Source organism: Oncorhynchus nerka, unplaced genomic scaffold, assembly GCF_034236695.1.
Source record: "Oncorhynchus nerka isolate Pitt River unplaced genomic scaffold, Oner_Uvic_2.0 unplaced_scaffold_1587, whole genome shotgun sequence".
Lineage (NCBI taxonomy): Eukaryota > Metazoa > Chordata > Actinopteri > Salmoniformes > Salmonidae > Oncorhynchus > Oncorhynchus nerka.
The window spans coordinates 40,354-62,265 of record NW_027039729.1 but is presented as its reverse complement, the minus strand read 5'-3'; the positions used below and the strand labels follow the sequence as shown (position 1 = coordinate 62,265).

At 46.7% G+C, this 21,912-nt stretch overlaps 1 protein-coding gene across 1 annotated transcript in view; it reads right to left on the bottom strand.

Annotated features, from left to right (window-relative positions):
• Positions 1-500: 500 nt before the first annotated feature.
• LOC115123478 (MOB kinase activator 3B-like) overlaps positions 501-21,912 on the bottom strand; it is a gene marked incomplete at its 3' end in the record, with an annotated part of 42,926 nt that continues 21,514 nt past the window's right edge. Inside the window, exons 2-3 of the mRNA XM_065015232.1 lie at positions 13,464-14,066; positions 501-703 (exon numbers count right to left, since the gene is read on the bottom strand). Of these exons, the coding sequence (XP_064871304.1) occupies positions 501-703; positions 13,464-14,066 (806 nt within the window). The remainder of the gene's footprint in view (positions 704-13,463; positions 14,067-21,912) is intronic.

Genomic DNA, 21,912 nt, shown 5'->3' with positions numbered 1-21,912 from the left:
TAGGGAATAGGTCTCTGGTCGAAAGTAGTGCACTATATAGGGAATAGGGCTCTGGTCTAAAGTAGTGCACTATATAGGGAATAGGTCTCTGGTCTAAAGTAGTGCACTATATAGGGTATAGGGCTCTGGTCTAAAGTAGTGCACTATATAGGGAATAGGGGTCTGGTCTATAATAGTGCACTATATAGGGAATAGGGGTCTGGTCTATAGTAGTGCGCTATATAGGGAATAAACGTCTGGTCTATAGTAGTGCACTATATAGGGAATAGGGGTCTGGTCTATAGTAGTGCACTATATAGGGAATAAGGGTCTGGTCTATAGTAGTGCTCTATATAGGGAATAGGGTTCTATAGGGCCCTGGTCTAAAGTAGTGTACTATGTAGGGAATAGGGCCCTGGTCTAAAGTAGTGCACTATGTAGGGAATAGGGCTCTGGTCTAAAGTAGTGCACTACATAGGGACTAGGGTGCCATTTGGGACAAAGCCTCTGTCTTGACTCACCAGTGGCTCCAGCTCCTTGCGGTCTATGAGGTTGAGCTCTGTGCTGAAGTAGTAGAAGTGCTTATAGCAGGTGTTAACATGGGCCTCAGCTCCCATCAGGATCATACGGTCAAAATGGTGGATGTAGACGTGGACAAACACCCGGAACAGACGGCAGATGATCTTCTTACAGATCTGGATGAAGTTCTTGGGGAAGGGGATACCTGTGGGGTGTGAGAGAGAGAGACAGAGAGAGAGACAGAGAGTCAGAGAGAGAGAGTCAGAGAGAAAGACAGAGAGAGGCAGAGAGAGAAAGACAGAGAGAGAGAGTCAGAGAGAGAGACAGAGAGAGAGTCAGAGAGAGAGAGTCAGAGAGAAAGACAGAGAGAGGCAGAGAGAGAAAGACAGAGAGAGAGAGTCAGAGAGAGAGACAAAGCGAGACAGAGAGAGAAAGACAGAGAGAGAGAGTCAGAGAGAGAGAGTCAGAGACAGAGATAAAAAGTGTGTGAGAGAGAGAGACAAAGCGAGACAGAGAGAGAAAGACAGAGATAGAGAGAGGGTCAGAGAGAGAGAGAGAGAGAGAGAGAAAGAGACAAGGCGAGTCAGAGAGAGAGAATAAGAGAGACCGAGAGAAAGAGAGTTAGAGAGAGAGATAAAAAGTGTGAGAGAGAGAGAGACCAAGTGAGACAGAGAGAGAAAGACAGAGATAGAGAGAGGGTCAGAGAGAGAGAGAGAGAGAGAGAGAAAGAGAGTTAGAGACAGAGATAAAAAGTGTGTGAGAGAGAGACAGAGACAAACACACTTCTGAACACTTGTTTTCTACATGGGCATGTAGAGCTGTTCTCGACGTAGCCGTTTTATGAAGGTGAAAAGGTCATTCATGATATCCAATCTCAAATACACACGGCTGAATGCTGTTTTAATCCAATCAGCATCCTGTATCCAAACTACCCGGGTTTATAAAAATGCATGAATGTGTCCATGACGTGGTATTGTCGAGCAGAGGATTAGCAGAAGGAATCAGAAACTAAATGTCTTTCTACCTACAGTACGGAGACCATCAGACGCCTTAGAGGCGATCCAATGACATGCCAGTCCACTCTACTTCCATGTATCCCTCTCTACTAGTACCACACTAGCCTGTATCCTGAGTTGGAGGCTATAATTGAATTGAATAAACTTTATTGTTCGCAACATGGACGTTTAATTTGTCCCCCAGCATTGGACACATACATGGACAAGTTAGGTCAAATAAATACATCCACACTATCAGATTACAGGACAATCTAAATGCCAGGCAGAACCAGATTCTTAAGTTTTACCTTACTCTTTATCTAGTTGCTATCGGTAACCTTTCATTGTCTGCTAGGCTAACTGTGTTGTGTTGATGGAAAATGCCCACTTCATCAAGCCAATCACAGGGTGAATGTCGACCATCCCAACGTGGATAACAGGTTCAGCCTGCAGATATACATCACAACCCACTGGAGGACTAGACTACTGGCTAGCCCAAAACTACCGGTGACCTGAGAGGCAACACATTATCACACTGACAACCCACTGGAGGACTAGACTACTGGCTAGCCCAAAACTACCGGTGACCTGAGAGGCAACACATTATCACACTGACAACCCACTGGAGGAGTAGACTACTGGCTAGCCCAAAACTACCGGTGACCTGAGAGGCAACACATTATCACACTGACAACCCACTGGAGGAGTAGACTACTGGCTAGCCCAAAACTAAAACCCTATCGACACAGCAGAGACCTATCGACACAGCAGAACCCTATCTACACAGCAGAACCCTATCGACACAGCAGAACCCTATCTACACAGCAGAACCCTATCTACACAGCAGAACCCTATCGACACAGCAGAACCCTATCGACACAGCAGAACCCTATCGTCACAGCAGAACCCTATCGACACAGCAGAACCCTATCGTCACAGCAGAACCCTATTGACACAGCAGAGACCTATCGACACAGCAGAACCCTATCGACACAGCAGAGACCTATCGACACAGCAGAACCCTATCTACATAGCAGAACCCTATCTACACAGCAGAACCCTATCGACACAGCAGAACCCTATGGACACAGCAGAACCCTATCGACACAGCAGAACCCTATCGACACAGCAGAGACCTACCAAGAGAACTGATTGATACACCTGTAATTAATAACTTCACCATGTTGCTCAAAGGGATATTCCATGTCAGTTTTATTATTTTACGCATCTACCAATCGGTGCCCTTCTTTGTGAGGCATTGGAAAACCTCCCTGGTCTTTGAGGTTGAATCTGTGCTTGAAATTCACTGCTGAACTGAGGGACCTTACAGATACAGTGGGGCAAAAAAGTATTTAAAAAGTATTTCAGCCACCAATTGTGCAAATTCTCCCACTTAAAAAGATGAGAGAGGCCTGTAATTTTCATCATAGGTACACTTCAACTATGACAGACTTGTAGGATTCTTTATTAATTTATTTGCGAATTATGGTGAAAAATAAGTATTTGGTCACCTACAAACAAGCAAGATTTCTGGCTCTCACAGACATGTAACTTCTTCTTTAAGAGGCTCCTCTGTCCTCCACTCGTTACCTGTATTAATGGCACCTGTTTGAACTTGTTACCAGTATAAAAGACACCTGTCCACAACCTCAAACAGTCACACTCCAAACTCCACTATGGCCAAGACCAAAGAGCTGTCAAAGGACACCAGAAACAAAATTGTAGACCTTCAGCAGGCTGGGAAGACTGAATCTGCAATGGGTAAGCAGCTTGGTTTGAAGAAATCAACTGTGGGAGCAATTATCAGGAAATGGAAGACATACAAGACCACTGATAATCTCCCTCGATCTGGGGCTCCACGCAAGATCTCACCCCGTGGGGTCAAAATGATCACAAGAACGGTGAGCAAAAATCCCAGAACCACACGGGGGGACCTAGTGAATGACCTGCAGAGAGCTGGGACCAAAGTAACAAAGCCTACCATCAGTAACACACTACGCCGCCAGGGACTCAAATCCTGCAGTGCCAGACGTGTCCCCCTGCTTAAGCCAGTACATGTCCAGGCCCGTCTGAAGTTTGCTAGAGAGCATTTGGATGATCCAGAAGAAGATTGGGAGAATGTCATATGGTCAGATGAAACCAAAATATAACTTTTTGGTAAAAACTCAACTCGTTTGGAGGACAAAGCATGCTGAGTTGCATCCAAAGAACACCATACCTACTGTGAAGCATGGGGGTGGAAACATCATGCTTCGGGGCTGTTTTTCTGCAAAGAGACCAGGGCGACTGATCCGTGTAAAGGAAAGAATGAATGGGGGCCATGTATCGTGAGAGTTTGAGTGAAAACCTCCTTCCATCAGCAAGGGCATTGAAGATGAAACGTGGCTGGGTCTTTCAGCATGACAATGATCCCATACACACCGCCCGGTCAACGAAGGAGTGGCTTTGTAAGAAGCATTTCAAGGTCCTGGAGTGGCCTAGCCAGTCTCCAGATCTCAACCCCATAGAAAATCTTTGGAGGGAGTTGAAAGTCCGTGTTACTCAGCAACAGCCCCAAGACGTCACTGCTCTAGAGGAGATCTGCATGGAGGAATGGGCCAAAATACCAGCAACAGTGTGTGAAAACCTTGTGAAGACTTACAGAAAACATTTGACCTCTGTCATTGCCAACAAAGGGTATATAACAAAGTATTGAGATAAACTTTTGTTATTGACCAAATACTTATTTTCCACCATCATTTGCAAATAAATTCATTAAAAATCCTACAATGTGATTTTCTGGATTTTTTTTCTAATTTTGTCTGTCATAGTTGAAGTGTACCTATGATGAAAATGACAGGCCTCTCTCATCTTTTTAAGTGGGAGAACTTGCACAATTGGTGGCTGACTAAATACTTTTTTGCCCCACTGTAGTTAGTACAGAGAGACTGGATGGAGGAAAGAGAGGGGGAGGAGAGGGGATGGGCAGGGCAGGAAGGGAGAGAGACTGGAAGGAGGAGAAGAGAGGGGGAGGAGAGGGGATGGGCAGGGCAGGAAGGGAGAGAGACTGGAAGGAGGAGAAGAGATGGAAGGGGAGGGGATGGGCAGGGCAGGAAGGGAGAGACTGGAAGGAGGAGAAGAGATGGGGAGTAGAGGGGATGGGCAGGGCAGGAAGGGGAGAGACTGGAAGGAGGAGAAGAGAGGGGGGGAGGAGAGGGGATGGGCAGGGCAGGAAGGGAGAGACTGGAAGGAGGAGAAGAGGGGGAGGAGAGGGGATGGGCAGGGCAGGAAGGGAGAGACTGGAAGGAGGAGAAGAGATGGAAGGGGAGGGGATGGGCAGGGCAGGAAGGGAGAGAGACTGGAAGGAGGAGAAGAGAGGGGGAGGAGAGGGGATGGGCAGGGCAGGAAGGGAGAGAGACTGGAAGGAGGAGAAGAGAGGGGGAGGAGAGGGGATGGGCAGGGCAGGAAGGGAAGGGAGAGAGACTGGAAGGAGGAGAAGAGAGGGGGAGGAGAAGGGATGGGCAGGGCAGGAAGGGAGAGAGACTGGAAGGAGGAGAAGAGATGGAAGGGGAGGGGATGGGCAGGCAGGAAGGGAGAGAGACTGGAAGGAGGAGAAGAGATGGAAGGGGAGGGAGAGTATGAACTTTCTTCGCAGCAGGAAACTTGGGAGACAGGATCAAAGAGCAGAGCTAAATGAAACGCCTGCACCCTGCGGCTGGACCGCCCTCCTCTCACCTCTCCTCCTCCTCTCACCTCTCCTCCTCCTCCAGCCCTTATCCTCCTCTCACCTCTCCTCCTCCAGCCCTCCTCCTCCTCTCACCTCTCTCCTCCTCCTCTCTCCTCTCCTCCTCTCTCTCACCCTCTCCTCCTCCTCTCCTTCTCCTCCTCCTCTCCTCCTCTCACTTCTCCAGCCCTCCTCCTCTAGCCCCCTCCCTCCTCTCACCTCTCCTCCTCCACCTCCCTCCTCCTCCTCTAACCTCTCCTCCTCCTCTCACCTCTCCTCCTCCAGCCCTCCTCCTCCTCTCACCTCTCCTTCTCTCACCTCTCTCCTCCTCTCCTCCTCTCACCTCTCCTCCTCCAGCCCTCCTCCTCCTCTAGCCCCCTCCTCCTCTCACCTCTCCTCCTCCTCTCACCTCTCCTCCTCCTCTCACCTCTCCACCTCTAGCCCTCCTCCCCCTCTAGCCCTACTCCTCCTCTAACCCTCCTCCTCCTCTCACCTCTACTCCACCTCTTGCCCTCCTCCTCTCACCTCTCCCCCCATCTAGCTCTGTCCTCTCACCTCTCCTCCCCCTCTAGCCATCCTACCACTCCTCTTCCCTTCCTCTTATCCTCCCCCTCTCACCCTACCACTCCTCAGGCTATGAACCCACACCAGGTGGTTTAGGGGTTATGCCAGTGAGTAGTGAGTGAGACCTGGGCTCGTATCCACAAATCATCTCAGAAAAGGTCCTGGGAATCCTGTTAAAACCGGTTTTAAGACAACAAAAAAACAATTCAGAGTAGGTTTTAGGATCTTAAGACACTGCTCAGAGTAGGTTTTAGGATGATGTTAAGACACTGCTCAGAGTAGGTTTTAGGATGATAAGACACTGCTCAGAGTAGGTTTTAGGATGATAAGACACTGCTCAGAGTAGGTTTTAGGATGATAAGACACTGCTCAGAGTAGGTTTTAGGATGATGATAAGACACTGCTCAGAGTAGGTTTTAGGATGATGATAAGACACTGCTCAGAGTAGGTTTTAGGATGATAAGACACTGCTCAGAGTAGGTTTTAGGATGATAAGACACTGCTCAGAGTAGGTTTTAGGATGATAAGACACTGCTCAGAGTCAATGCTACCAAATACTAATTGAGTGCATGTAAACTTCTGACCCACTGGGAATGTGATGAAAGAAATAAAAGCTGAAATTATTCATTATCTCTACTATTATTCTAACTGACCTAAAACAGGGAATTTTTTACTAGGATTAAATGTCAGGAATTGTGGAAAAACTGAGTTTAAATGTATTTGGCTAAGATGTATGTAAACTTCTGACTTCAACTGTATGTGGAAGTAGCCACAGTCTACTGGCTCGGCTCCGCTGGGTCTGAGGTAACAGGATCATACTGAGTGTAATCTCACAATCCAGGAACAGATTACTCCATTATTGCCCGAGGTATTAGGTTGACATTTAAACTGTAAGAATTCAACCATTCAGTTGTACAACAGAGAAGCTGAATAGATGTGCAACTGTTAAAGGACATCCCAGAGAGCCCTGCACTGTTTTCCACAAGCACATGGAGAAGCCAGCCAAATAGAAAAAGTTACCAGCCTGGTTACTGGATTTGTTTTTGTCAAATACCTTCTTTTTTTCTCTCACTTTTACAAGCTTTAGTTTCATCAGCTGTTGTAAAACTGAATTTTGACTACACTGAACCTTTAAGAACCCTTTAAGAGTCTGCTGACTCCCACAGCGTCAAGCTTCCCTTTAAGAGTCTGCTGACTCCCACAGCGTCAAGCTTCCCTTTAAGAGTCTGCTGACTCCCACAGCGTCAAGCTTCCCTTTAAGAGTCTGCTGACTCCCACAGCGTCAATCTTCCCTTTAAGAGTCTGCTGACTCCCACAGCGTCAAGATTCCCTTTAAGAACCCTTGAAGAGTCTGCTGACTCCCACAGCGTCAAGCTTCCCTTTAAGAGTCTGCTGACTCCCACAGCGTCAAGCTTCCCTTTAAGAACCCTTGAAGAGTCTGCTGACTCCCACAGCGTCAAGCTTCCCTTTAAGAACCCTTTAAGAGTCTGCTGACTCCCACAGCGTCAAGCTTCCCTTTAAGAGTCTGCTGACTCCCACAGCGTCAAGCTTCCCTTTAACCTCTTAAGTCGACCCTCTACTTTTTTGAACATTCTGTTAAAAATCGCGCAACATTTCAGCGCCCTGCTACTCATGCCAGGAATATAGTATATGCATTTGCTTAGTCTGTGTGGATAGAAAACACTCAGACGTTTATAAAACTGGTTAAATCACTGCTGTGGCTTTACCAGAACGGCATTTACATCGAAAAGCACAGGAAAAACTGATCACTGAAAATGGGAAAATATATCCATGCGCTACTTGAACCCATTGATAAAGGTGAACCACAATTAATTGACTGAGGTTGCAGTACCTACAGCTTCCACACGGTGTCTAGAGTCTTGTCATTTCCCTTCGAGTTTTTTCTTGGTCAAACACATGCAGGACACCGTATCTAATCCGGTCTAGGACCGGATATTTTCGTTGAGTTTCTAGCCGGACATTTTTCCAGACGGACAGCTAATGATCTTTACATCGCCTCCTGATGAATTTTATCGCTTATTAACGTTTACTAATACCTAAAGTTGCATTACAAACGTATTTGAAGTGTTTTGTGAAAGTTTATCGTCGACTTTTTGAATTTAAAAAAATGACGTTACGTTTTGAAACGATGTTTTTTTCGTTTATCACACAGTCTACATATAACGATATCTAGGCTTTATATGGACCAATTTAATCGAAATAAAGACCCAAATAGTGTTTATGGGACATCTAGGAGTGCCAACAAAGAAGATGGTGAAAGGTAATGAATGTTTTCTATTTTATTGTGCGGTTTGTGTAACGCCGAAATGCTAATTATTTTGTTTACGTCCCCTGCGGGTCTTTTGGGGTGTTACATGCTATCAGATAATAGCTTCTCATGCTTTCGCCGAAAAGCATTTTAAAAATCTGACTTGTTGCCTGGATTCACAACGAGTGTAGCTTTAATTCGATACCCTGCATGTGTATTTTAATGAACGTTTGAGTTTTAACTAATACTATTAGCATTTAGCGTAGCGCATTTGCATTTCCAGAGCTCTAGTTGGGACGCAAGCGTCCCGAGTAGAAGCAACAGGTTAAAGAGTCTGCTGACTCCCACAGCGTCAAGCTTCCCTTTAAGAGTCTGCTGACTCCCACAGCGTCAAGCTTCCCTTTAAGAACCCTTTAAGAGTCTGCTGACTCCCACAGCGTCAAGCTTCCCTTTAAGAGTCTGCTGACTCCCACAGGGTCAAGCTTCCCTTTAAGAGTCTGCTGACTCCCACAGCGTCAAGCTTCCCTTTAAGAGTCTGCTGACTCCCACAGCGTCAAGCTTCCCTTTAAGAGTCTGCTGACTCCCACAGCGTCAAGCTTCCCTTTAAGAGTCTGCTGACTCCCACAGCGTCAAGCTTCCCTTTAAGAGTCTGCTGACTCCCACAGCGTCAAGCTTCCCTTTAAGAGTCTGCTTACTCCCACAGCGTCAAGCTTCCCTTTAAGAGTCTGCTGACTCCCACAGCGTCAAGCTTCCCTTTAAGAGTCTGCTGACTCCCACAGCGTCAAGATTCCCTTTAAGAACCCTTGAAGAGTCTGGCGTCAAGCTTCCCTTTAAGAGGCATTCGGTCAGCTTTCTGCAATCCAGGTATGATTGACGAATGAAGCAGGTGTTTAAACATGGACATTGATACACAGAAAGCAGCAGTCGACGACTCCTGATCAAATCAGTAGACCTACATATTTATCTTTGATAATACCAAATACAGAGCCTCCGGAAAGTATTCCGACCCCTTGACTTTTTACACATTTTGTTACGTTACAGCCTTGTTCTAAAATGGATTGAAGTGTTATTTTTTTTGTCTCTCATCAATCTACACACAATACCCCATAATGACAATGATACACCACCGTTCAAAAGTTTGGGGTCACTTAGCAACGTCCTTGTTTTGGAAAGAAAACATTTTTTTGTCCATTAAAATAACATCAAATTGATCAGAAATACAGTGTAGACATTGTTAATGTTGTAAATGACTGTTGCAGCTGGAAACGGCTGATTTTTTATGGAATATCTACATAGGCGTACAGAGGCCCATTATCAGCAACCATCACTCCTGTGTTCCAATGGCACGTAGTGTTAGCTAATCTAAGTTGATCATTTTAAAAGGCTAATTGATCATTAGAAAAACCTTTTGCAATTATGTTAGCACAGCTGAAAACTGTTGTTCCGATTAATGAAGAAATACAACTGGCCTTCTTTAGTCTAGTTGAGTATCTGGAGCATCAGCATTTGTGGGTTCGATTACAGGCTCAAAATGGCCAGAAACGAAGACCTTTCCTCTGAAACTCGTCAATCTGTTCTTGTTCTGAGAAATGAAGGCTATTCCATGTGAGAAATTGCCAAGAAACTGAAGATCTCGTACAACGCTGTGTACTACTCCCTTCACAGAACAGGGCAAACTGGCTCTAACCAGAATAGAAAGAGGAGTGGGAGGCCCCAGTGCACAACTGAGCAAGAGGATAGTTACCTTAGAGTGTCTAGTTTGAGAAACAGACTCCTCACAAGTCCTCAACTGGCAGCTTCATTAAATAGTACCCGCATAACACCAGTCTCAACGTCAACAGGCGAGCGACTCCGAGATGCTATAAAATACCGGCTCTCATGAGGATCGCCACAGGAAAGGAAGACCCAGAGTTACCTCTGCTGCATTTAATTAGGCATGTCAGTTATGAACAAATTCTTATTTTCAATGACGGCCTAACGGGGAACAGTGGGTTAACTGCCTTGTTCAGGGGCAGAACGACAAATAATGACCGTGTCAGCTCAGGGATTAGATCCAGCAACCTTTTGGTTACTGGCCCAACGCTCTAACCACTAGACTACCTGCCAACCCAAGGAGAGGTTGATTAGAGTTACCAGCCTCAGAAATTGCAGCCCAAATAAATGCTTCACAGAGTTCAAGTAACAGACACATCTCAACATCAACTGTTCTGAGGAGACTGTGTGAATCAGGCCTTCATGGTCGAATTGCTGCAAAGAAACCACTACTAATAAGAAGAGACTTGCTTGGGCCAAGAAACACGAGCAATGGACAATAGACTGTGAATATCCTAACACTAACCCTGGCTACACTAACCCTGGCTACACTAACCCTGGCTACACTAACCCTGACTACACTAACCCTGACTACACTACCCCTGGCTACCCTGACCCTGGCTACACTAACCCTGGTTACACTAACCCTGGTTACACTAACCCTGACTACACTAACCCTGGCTACACTAACCCTGACTACACTACCCCTGACTACCCTAACCCTGGCTACCCCAACCCTGACTACCTTAACCCTGACTACCCTAACCCTGACTACCCTAATCCTGAATACACTAACCCTGACTACCTTAACCCTGACTACCCTAATCCTGACTACACCCTCCCTGGCTACACTAACCCTGGCTACACTAACCCTGGCTACACTAACCCTGACTACACTAATCCTGACTACCCTAACCCTGACTACCCTAACCCTGACTACCCTAACCCTGACTACACTACCCCAGGCTACACTAACCCTGGTTACCATGACTACCCTAACCCTGACTACCCTAACCCTGACTACCCTAACCCTGACTACACTAACCCTGACTACACTACCCCAGGCTACACTAACCCTGACTACACTATCCCAGGCTACACTAACCCTGACTACCCTAACCCTGACTACCCTGACTACACTAACCCTGGCTACCCTGACTACACTAACCCTGACTACACTAATCCTGACTACATTAACCCTGACTACCCTAACCCTGACTACACTAACCCTGACTACCCTAACCCTGGCTACACTAAGAGGTGAAAACAAAGGCTACACCTGGCAAACACACACATGCATGATGACAGGACTGAGCATGCTCCAGGGTGAATTATTGATGTGTACCTTAGGGCACAGAGGGACATAAAACGAGAGAGAGAGAGAGAGGGGGGGGGGGGGGGTGAGAGATAGTGAGAGAGAGTGAGAGACAGAGAGACAGAGAGACAGAGACAGAGAGAGAGGGGGGGGGTGAGAGATAGTGAGAGAGAGTGATAGTGAGAGAGAGTGAGAGAGAGAGAGCGAGAGAGAGAGAGAGAGCGAGAGAGATACGTCACCCCGCTCCTCCGCTCTCTCCACTGGCTTCCAGTTGAAGCTCGCATCCGCTACAAGACCATGGTGCTTGCCTACGGAGCTGTGAGGGGAACGGCACCTCACTACCTCCAGGCTCTGATCAGGCCCTACACCCAAACAAGGGCACTGCGTTCATCCACCTCTGGCCTGCTCGCCTCCCTACCACTGAGGAAGTACAGTTCCCGCTCAGCCCAGTCAAAACTGTTCGCTGCTCTGGCCCCCCAATGGTGGAACAAACTCCCTCACGACGCCAGGACAGCGGAGTCAATCACCACCTTCCGGAGACACCTGAAACCCCACCTCTTTAAGGAATACCTAGGATAGGATAAAGTAATCCTTCTCCCCCTCCCCCCTTAAAAGACCTAGATGCACTATTGTAAAGTGGCTGTTCCACTGGATGTCATAAGGTGAAAGCACCAATTTGTAAGTCGCTCTGGATAAGAGCGTCTGCTAAATGACTTAAATGTAAATGTAATAGAGAAAAGAGAGAAGGGAGAGAGAGAGAGCGAGAGAGAGAGAGAGAAAAGAGAGAGAAAAAGGAGGAGAGGGGGGGGTGAGAGAGAGAGAGAGAGAGAGTGAGAGAGACAGAGAGACAGAGAGAGAGAGAGACAGTGAGAGAGAGAGAGAGAGAGAGAGAGAGAGAGAGGGGGGTGAGAGATAGTGAGAGAGAGAGAGAGAAAGACTCATGGCTGGTGGCCAGTGGCTAAGGTGCCTACAGGCTGCAGAACAGGGATGGGGCTGGAAGGCTGGGTAGGTATCATGATTTCATTCTGGCACGGTGGTGGGAACAGTTCAGGGATACATCCCAAATGGAGCCCTATTCCCTATATAGGTAGGCTGACTGCCATTAGGTACCGAGATGAGATCCTCAGACCCCTTGTGAGACCATATTCTGGTGTGGTTGGCCCTGGGTTCCTCCTAATGCAAGACAATGCTAGACCTCATGTGGCTGGAGTGTGTCAGCAGTTCCTGCAAGAGGAAGGCATTGATGCTATGGACTGGCCCGCCCGTTCCCCAGACCTGAATCCAATTGAGCACATCTGGGACATCATGTCTCGCTCCATCCACCAACGCCACGTTGCACCACAGACTGTCCAGGAGTTGGCGGATGCTTTAGTCCAGGTCTGGGAGGAGATCCCTCAGGAGACCATCCGCCACCTCATCAGGAGCATGCCCAGGCGTTGTAGGGAGGTCATACAGGCACGTGGAGGCCACACACACACTACTGAGCCTCAGTTTGACTTGTTTTAAGGACATTACATCAAAGTTGGATCAGCCTGTAGTGTGGTTTTCCACTTTAATTTTGAGTGTGACTCCAAATCCAGACCTCCATGGGTTGATAAATTTGATTTCCATTGATAATTTTTGTGTGATTTTGTTGTCAGCACATTCAACTATGTAGAGAAAAAAGTATTTGAGTTATGTGTTATTTTAGTGTTCCCTTTATTTTTTTTGAGCAGTGTATATATATATATATATATATATATATACACACACTATATATATATAGGAGACGAGGAGACGAGGAGCTCACCCCCATCAACGTCAACAATTGAGGATTTGTGATCTTGTGACCTAAGCTGACATAAGTAGGATTTCACAGTCCGTTGGATGCTACAGGGTTTAACAAGTGAGATCAGTGTTTTCTAGCAGCAATCTACTTAGTCTGCGGCTGAAATAGCACCCTATTCCCTAACCAGGGCTCCTTAGTGATTGTCGTGGTAACCCACTCAGTTAGAGCAGGTTGGATAAGTGCAAGGTCAGAGGTTATAGGTTCGGGGTTGTTAAGAGGTTCTATCCGATTAGCATCCACCTCCATTTGAACAGTATTTCTGTTGTCTTGTTTATAGAGATCTACAGAGGAACGCTGACAGTCAAAGGGTTGGGGATATATTTGTAATAGAGACCAAGAGGGTTCTGCCTCTTGCTCAGTACAGTAGGGTTAAACATTCCCTGCTGATTGCAGAAATCCTCTAGCCGGGAATTCAGAAAAAATGTTTTGTGGAAAGTTCAGGGATACTAATAATAAAGGCCCATAAGCGTAGTACTCACCCATGCTGGTGGGGAAGATATCCTCATTGTTGATCTGGACCTCTATCCAGTCCATCAGCAAGTTCATGTACTTGGGAGCCGGTAGAGCCGTTGGTTTCTTGTACTTGTGATCGTCCTGCCATCGGTACTCATACCTAGGACCTCCGGACATGACCGGACAACTCTTCTCCGTGCAGAACTCACACACCGTCCCGTAGATGAGGTTTATCCTGTTGAAGAAGTCCACCACGTGTACTGCCACCCAGTCGTTCAGATCCTCCCCGTGGGGCAGAGCAACCGCCGCCCTCAGGTCAACCCCGAAGCTTAGCGATGCCTGGGCCTTCTTATGCAGCTCGAAACGCTGCGTCCCCGGCTCAAACTTACGCTTGGGGCGGAAGGTCTTGTCCTTGTTGAAGACCTGCTTCAGGGTGATGGACATGTTGCCTAGGATGGGGGCTAGGACCGTGGCGAGAGGGGAGAGGGACAGCAGAGAGGAGGGGAACAGCGGAGGTTTGTCAGCAGACCGTGTTGCGGGGGAAGGGACCCCTGGGAGGAATCGACGGTACCAATAGTCACTTCTGGAGGAGCAGGTAGATGAGAAGTAGACGAAGAAGCGGTGGGTTCCTGTGAACAAAACACAAACAATACAATGTTTTAAAAGACATCTTTAAAGTTACATGTGACCATTTCTTACATACCTGAAAAAATTTCCTTCTATTTCCTACATACCTGAAAAAAATACCTTCTATTTCCTACATACCTGAAAAACTTACCTTCTATTTCCTACATACCTGAAAAACTTACCTTCTATTTCCTACATACCTGAAAAACGTACCTTCTATTTCCTACATACCTGAAAAACGTACTTTCTATTTCCTACATACCTGAAAAACGTACCTTCTATTTCCTACATACCTGAAAAACGTACTTTCTATTTCCTACATACCTGAAAAACTTACCTTCTATTTCCTACGCACCTGAAAAAAATACCTTCTATTTCCTACATACCTGAAAAACGTACCTTCTATTTCCTACATACCTGAAAAACGTACCTTCTATTTCCTACATACCTGAAAAAATACCTTCTATTTCCTTACATACCTGAAAAACGTACCTTCTATTTCCTACACACCTGAAAAACGTACCTTCTATTTCCTACATACCTGAAAAACGTACCTTCTATTTCCTACATACCTGAAAAACGTACCTTCTATTTCCTACATACCTGAAAAACGTACCTTCTATTTCCTACATACCTGAAAAACTTACCTTCTATTTCCTACATACCTGAAAAACGTACCTTCTATTTCCTACATACCTGAAAAACGTACCTTCTATTTCCTACATACCTGAAAAACGTACCTTCTATTTCCTACATACCTGAAAAACGTACCTTCTATTTCCTACATACCTGAAAAACGTACCTTCTATTCCCTACATACCTGAAAAACGTACCTTCTATTTCCTACATACCTGAAAACGTACCTTCTATTTCCTACATACCTGAAAAACGTACCTTCTATTTCCTACATACCTGAAAAACGTACCTTCTATTTCCTACATACCTGAAAAACGTACCTTCTATTTCCTACATACCTGAAAAACGTACCTTCTATTTCCTACATACCTGAAAAACGTACTTTCTATTTCCTACATACCTGAAAAACGTACCTTCTATTTCCTACATACCTGAAAAACGTACCTTCTATTTCCTACATACCTGAAAAACTTACCTTCTATTTCCTACATACCTGAAAAACGTACCTTCTATTTCCTACATACCTGAAAAACGTACCTTCTATTTCCTACATACCTGAAAAACGTACCTTCTATTTCCTACATATCTGAAAAACGTACCTTCTATTTCCTACATACCTGAAAAACGTACCTTCTATTCCCTACATACCTGAAAACGCATTACCTTCTATTTCCTACATACCTGAAAACGTACCTTCTATTTCCTACATACCTGAAAAACGTACCTTCTATTTCCTACATACCTGAAAACGTACCTTCTATTTCCTACATACCTGAAAAAACGTACCTTCTATTTCCTACATACCTGAAAAACTTACCTTCTATTTCCTACATACCTGAAAAACTTACCTTCTATTTCCTACATACCTGAAAAACGTACCTTCTATTTCCTACATACCTGAAAAACGTACCTTCTATTTCCTACATACCTGAAAAACGTACCTTCTATTTCCTACATACCTGAAAAACGTACCTTCTATTCCCTACATACCTGAAAAACGTACCTTCTATTTCCTACATACCTGAAAACGTACCTTCTATTTCCTACATACCTGAAAAACGTACCTTCTATTTCCTACATACCTGAAAAACGTACCTTCTATTTCCTACATACCTGAAAAACGTACCTTCTATTTCCTACATACCTGAAAAACGTACCTTCTATTTCCTACATACCTGAAAAAATACCTTCTATTTCCTACGCATGATATGATTCTAAAAATGAAATTGTGATGTGCGAGTGCTTTTCACATCCAAACCCCCTCCCCCCAAAAAAACCCAACAACAACCAAGCAAAGACAAATGTTTAAAAGCCATACTGTCAGTGTATCTCCCACTAATCTAAACTCCTAATCCACTGAATGTGGGAATCAGACAACACAACAGGGAGTTCCCTTTACTAAGCTGATATCATCGTGTTTAGACAGGTTAGTTGTGAAAGGTTCCATTACTTTCCTTCGAGTCGTGACTTTTGATAGCATCATCCTGGCAGTGTATCAGTGACTGTGTTTAAGGCGAAGCGAGAAGCTTTCTCTTTCTCTCTTTGTCAGTGGACAAAACAAGCCTGAACCACAGAACAATTGTGTGCAAATGTTAAATCTACGTTTGCATCCCAAATGGTAACCAAAGCGGAATACACTACATAAGGAATAGGACTCTGGTAAAGAGGAATACATTATATAGGGAATAGGACTCTGGTAAAGAGGAATACATTATATAGGGAATAGGACTCTGGTAAAGAGGAATACATTATATAGGGAATAGGACTCTGGTAAAGAGGAATACATTATATAGGGTATAGGACTCTGGTAAAGAGGAATACATTATATAGGGAATAGGACTCTGGTAAAGAGGAATACATTATATAGGGAATAGGACTCTGGTAAAGAGGAATACATTATATAGGGTATAGGACTCTGGTAAAGAGGAATACATTATATAGGGAATAGGACTCTGGTAAAGAGGAATACATTATATAGGGAATAGGACTCTGGTAAAGAGGAATACATTATATAGGGAATAGGACTCTGGTAAAGGGAATACATTATATAGGGAATAGGACTCTGGTAAAGAGGAATACATTATATAGGGAATAGGACTCTGGTAAAGAGGAATACATTATATAGGGAATAGGACTCTGGTAAAGAGGAATACATTATATAGGGAATAGGACTCTGGTAAAGAGGAATACATTATATAGGGAATAGGACTCTGGTAAAGAGGAATACATTATATAGGGAATAGGACTCTGGTAAAGGGGAATACATTATATAGGGAATAGGACTCTGGTAAAGAGGAATACATTATATAGGGAATATGACTCTGGTAAAGAGGAATACATTATATAGGGAATAGGACTCTGGTAAAGAGGAATACATTATATAGGGAATAGGACTCTGGTAAAGAGGAATACATTATATAGGGAATAGGACTCTGGTAAAGAGGAATACATTATATAGGGAATAGGACTCTGGTAAAGAGGAATACATTATATAGGGAATAGGACTCTGGTAAAGGGGAATACATTATATAGGGAATAGGACTCTGGTAAAGAGGAATACATTATATAGGGAATATGACTCTGGTAAAGAGGAATACATTATATAGGGAATAGGACTCTGGACTCTCTCCACCCCCCCCAGGTGTCGCCCATCTTCCCCATTATCCCCAGTGCATTTATACCTGTGTTCTCTGTTTGTCCAGTTCGTCTTGTTTGTCAAGTCAACCAGCATTTTTTGTTCTCAGCTCCTGCTTTTTCCAGTCTCTCCTTTTTCTCGCCCTCCTGGTTTTGACCCTTGCCTGTCCTGAATCTGAGCCCGCCTGCTTGACCCCTCTGCCTGCCGACCTGTCCCTTTGCCCCAGCTCTGGATTGTTGACCTCTGCCTACCCTGACCCTGACTGCCGTCCAGTACCGCTGCCCCACCTCTGGTTTACTGACCCCTGCCTGCCTTGACCTGTCTATTGCCTGCCCCTGTTGGAATATTAAACCATTGTCAATTCGACGTGTCTGCATCTGGGTTTTAACTTGATTCCTGATGTGAACTGGCCATGACTGACCCAGCAGACCTGGGCCAGCTGCACAATGTCATCTCCACTCAAGGATCCACCATCGGTATGCACGAGGAATTGCTTCATGGCCTTGTGGAGGGGGTCCAAACGTTGGCTGAACGCTATGACTGGGCGTTGGACAATTAGCTGGAGCAACCCCACGGGTAGTCCGGGACGCCGCCTACCACGGTGGTAACCACACAGCTCCTCAGCTGCTAGCAGCGCCGTCTCATCGGTCACTCCACCTTCTCGGGAGCCCCGCTTACCTCTTCCAGATGGAGAGCTGAGCACCCGTCGGGCGTTCCTAGCTCAATGTACCCTGGTCTTCGAGCTTCAATCCTCCTCCTTCCCCTCAGATCGCTCCAAGATAGCCTAACTCATCACACTTCTGGGCGAGAGGCCGCCCTGAAGCTAATCCAGGACTCCAGGACTCCCGCAGTGCAGATGATTATGCTGTGGATTTCTGCACGTTGGCAGCGGAGAGTGATTGGAATCAAGAGGCACTGTTCGATATGTTCCTGCACGGCGTCTCGGAGGAGGTCAAGGACGAGCTTGCAGCCCGGGAGTTACCGACAGAGCTTTGACCATCCGTATCGATGGGCGATTATGGGAACGATGGAGCGAGAGGAAATTGGATTTCGCTCGCACGTCCAGGGATCCCACCTTGCCTCTGAGTCATCCCGGAAGCTACCGACGGTCTCGCTGCTGAGAGAGAATCTGAGGCTTCTAGACCTGCCCAGGGGGCTGGCGACGACGGCCGAGTCACCGCTTCCTGAGCCTATGCCACCAGGCATAGGACCCTTCCCGTCAGTTCGCGGTGGAGGCTGATGCTTCTGATGTCTTGTCCCAACGTTCTGCCCTAGACCTCAAGCTGCATCCCTGTGCCTTCTTATCCCACCGCCTTAATGCCAAGGAAAATAACTACGATGAGGGATATCGTGAGCTTCTCACGGTGAAGATGGCGTTGGAGGAATGGAGGCACTGGCAGGAGGAGGCGAAACACCCATTCATCGTGTGGACTGACCACAAGAACCAGAAGTATCTCCGCACCGCCAAGTGCCTCAACTTTATGTTGTATCACTAGCCACTTTAAACTATGCCACTTTTATGTTTACATACCCTACATTACTCATCTCATATGTATATATTGTACTCGATACCATCTACTGCATCTTGCCTATGTCCTTCTGTACCATCACTCATTCATATATCTTTATGTACATATTCTTTATCCCCTTACACTTGTGTGTATAAGGTAGTAGTTGTGGAATTGTTAGATTACTCGTTGGATATTACTGCATTGTCGGAACTAGAAGCACAAGCATTTCGCTACACTCGCATTAACATCTGCTAATCATGTGTATGTGACAAATACAATTTGATTGGATTTGAACTCCAGGCAAGCCAGATGGGCCCTGCTGTTCACACGGTTCAACTTCTCCCTCTCGTACCGGCCGGGATCCAAGAATGTAAAGCCGGATGCAGTGTCCCGCTGCTATAGCCCCACAGGTACCACCCCGGAGCCGAGACCATCCTTCCCACCTCGTGCCTGGTGACGGCACTCAGCTGGGAAACAGGTTTGGGAGGCGCAGTGGTCCCAGCCGAACCCTGGGTGGGGGCCCTGACAATAGGATGTTTGTGCCTGATGCTGTTCTCTCTGCGGTCCTGGAGTGGGCCCATTCCTCCAGGCTTGCCTGCCACCTGTCGGACCCTGACATTTTTTACATTTTACATTTTACATTTAAGTCATTTAGCAGACGCTCTTATCCAGAGCGACTTACAAATTGGTGCTTTCACCTTATGACATCCAGTGGAACAGCCACTTTACAATAGTGCATCTAGGTCTTTTAAGGGGGGGGGGGGGAGGGGGAGAAGGATTACTTTATCCTATCCTAGGTATTCCTTAAAGAGGTGGGGTTTCAGGTGTCTCCGGAAGGTGGTGATTGACTCCGCTGTCCTGGCGTCGTGAGGGAGTTTGTTCCACCATTGGGGGGCCAGAGCAGCGAACAGTTTTGACTGGGCTGAGCGGGAACTGTACTTCCTCAGTGGTAGGGAGGCGAGCAGGCCAGAGGTGGATGAACGCAGTGCCCTTGTTTGGGTGTAGGGCCTGATCAGAGCCTGGAGGTAGTGAGGTGCCGTTCCCCTCACAGCTCCGTAGGCAAGCACCATGGTCTTGTAGCGGATGCGAGCTTCAACTGGAAGCCAGTGGAGAGAGCGGAGGAGCGGGGTGACGTGAGAGAACTTGGGAAGGTTGAACACCAGACGGGCTGCGGCGTTCTGGATGAGTTGTAGGGGTTTAATGGCACAGGCAGGGAGCCCAGCCAACAGCGAGTTGCAGTAATCCAGACGGGAGATGACAAGTGCCTGGATTAGGACCTGCGCCGCTTCCTGTGTGAGGCAGGGTCGTACTCTGCGGATGTTGTAGAGCATGAACCTACAGGAACGGGCCACCGCCTTGATGTTAGTTGAGAACGACAGGGTGTTGTCCAGGATCACGCCAAGGTTCTTAGCGCTCTGGGAGGAGGACACAATGGAGTTGTCAACCGTGATGGCGAGATCATGGAACGGGCAGTCCTTCCCCGGGAGGAAGAGCAGTTCCGTCTTGCCGAGGTTCAGCTTGAGGTGGTGATCCGTCATCCACACGGATATGTCTGCCAGACATGCAGAGATGCGATTCGCCACCTGGTCATCAGAAGGGGGAAAGGAGAAGATTAATTGTGTGTCGTCTGCATAGCAATGATAGGAGAGACCATGTGAGGTTATGACAGAGCCAAGTGACTTGGTGTATAGCGAGAATAGGAGAGGGCCTAGAACAGAGCCCTGGGGGACACCAGTGGTGAGAGCACGTGGTGTGGAGACGGATTCTCGCCACGCCACCTGGTAGGAGCGACCTGTCAGGTAGGACGCAATCCAAGCGTGGGCCGCGCCGGAGATGCCCAACTCGGAGAGGGTGGAGAGGAGGATCTGATGGTTCACAGTATCGAAGGCAGCCGATAGGTCTAGAAGGATGAGAGCAGAGGAGAGAGAGTTAGCTTTAGCAGTGCGGAGCGCCTCCGTGATACAGAGAAGAGCAGTCTCAGTTGAATGACTAGTCTTGAAACCTGACTGATTTGGATCAAGAAGGTCATTCTGAGAGAGATAGCGGGAGAGCTGGCCAAGGACGGCACGTTCAAGAGTTTTGGAGAGAAAAGAAAGACCTTTGGCCACTTTTGGTGGCCTACTATTGGTCCCCGCGTTTGTCTGCACGGTCGGTGCTCAGAATAAGACTCCTTGGCAAGCTCCCGCTGGTCTTCTGCAACCACTACCTGTCCCTGACCGACTCTGGTCCCACGTAACCCTGGATTTCGTCACGGGTCTCCCCACGTCTGAGGGAAACACTGCCATCCTGACTGTGGTCGATCGGTTTTCCAAGGCCGCTCACTTCATTCCTCTCCCCAAACTACTCTCGGCCAAGAAGACGGCCCAGCTCATGGTGCAGCACATCTTCCGGATCCATAGACTGCCCATGGACATGGTCTCCGACCGGGGGCCTCAGTTCTGATCCTGGTTCTGGAAGGCATTCTGGACCCTCATTGGGTCATCGGCCAGCCTGTTCTCTGGGTTCCATCCCCAGTCCAATGGCCAGTCGGAGCGAGCCAACTAGGATCTTCAGACTACTCTGAGCCTGTTCATTCCTTAATGACTGTGGAGTAAGTCTGTTCATTCCTTAATGACTCTGGAGTCAGAGCCTGTTCATTCCTTAATGACTGTGGAGTCAGAGTCTGTTCATTCCTTAATGCCCGTGGAGTCAGAGCCTGTTCATTCCTTAACCTCTTAAGTCGACCCTCTACTTTTTTGAACATTCTGTTAAAAATCGCGCAACATTTCAGCGCCCTGCTACTCATGCCAGGAATATAGTATATGCATTTGCTTAGTCTGTGTGGATAGAAAACACTCAGACGTTTATAAAACTGGTTAAATCACTGCTGTGGCTTTACCAGAACGGCTTTTACATCGAAAAGCACAGGAAAAACTGATCACTGAAAATGGGAAAATATATCCATGCGCTACTTGAACCCATTGATAAAGGTGAACCACAATTAATTGACTGAGGTTGCAGTACCTACAGCTTCCACACGGTGTCTAGAGTCTTGTCATTTCCCTTCGAGTTTTTTCTTGGTCAAAC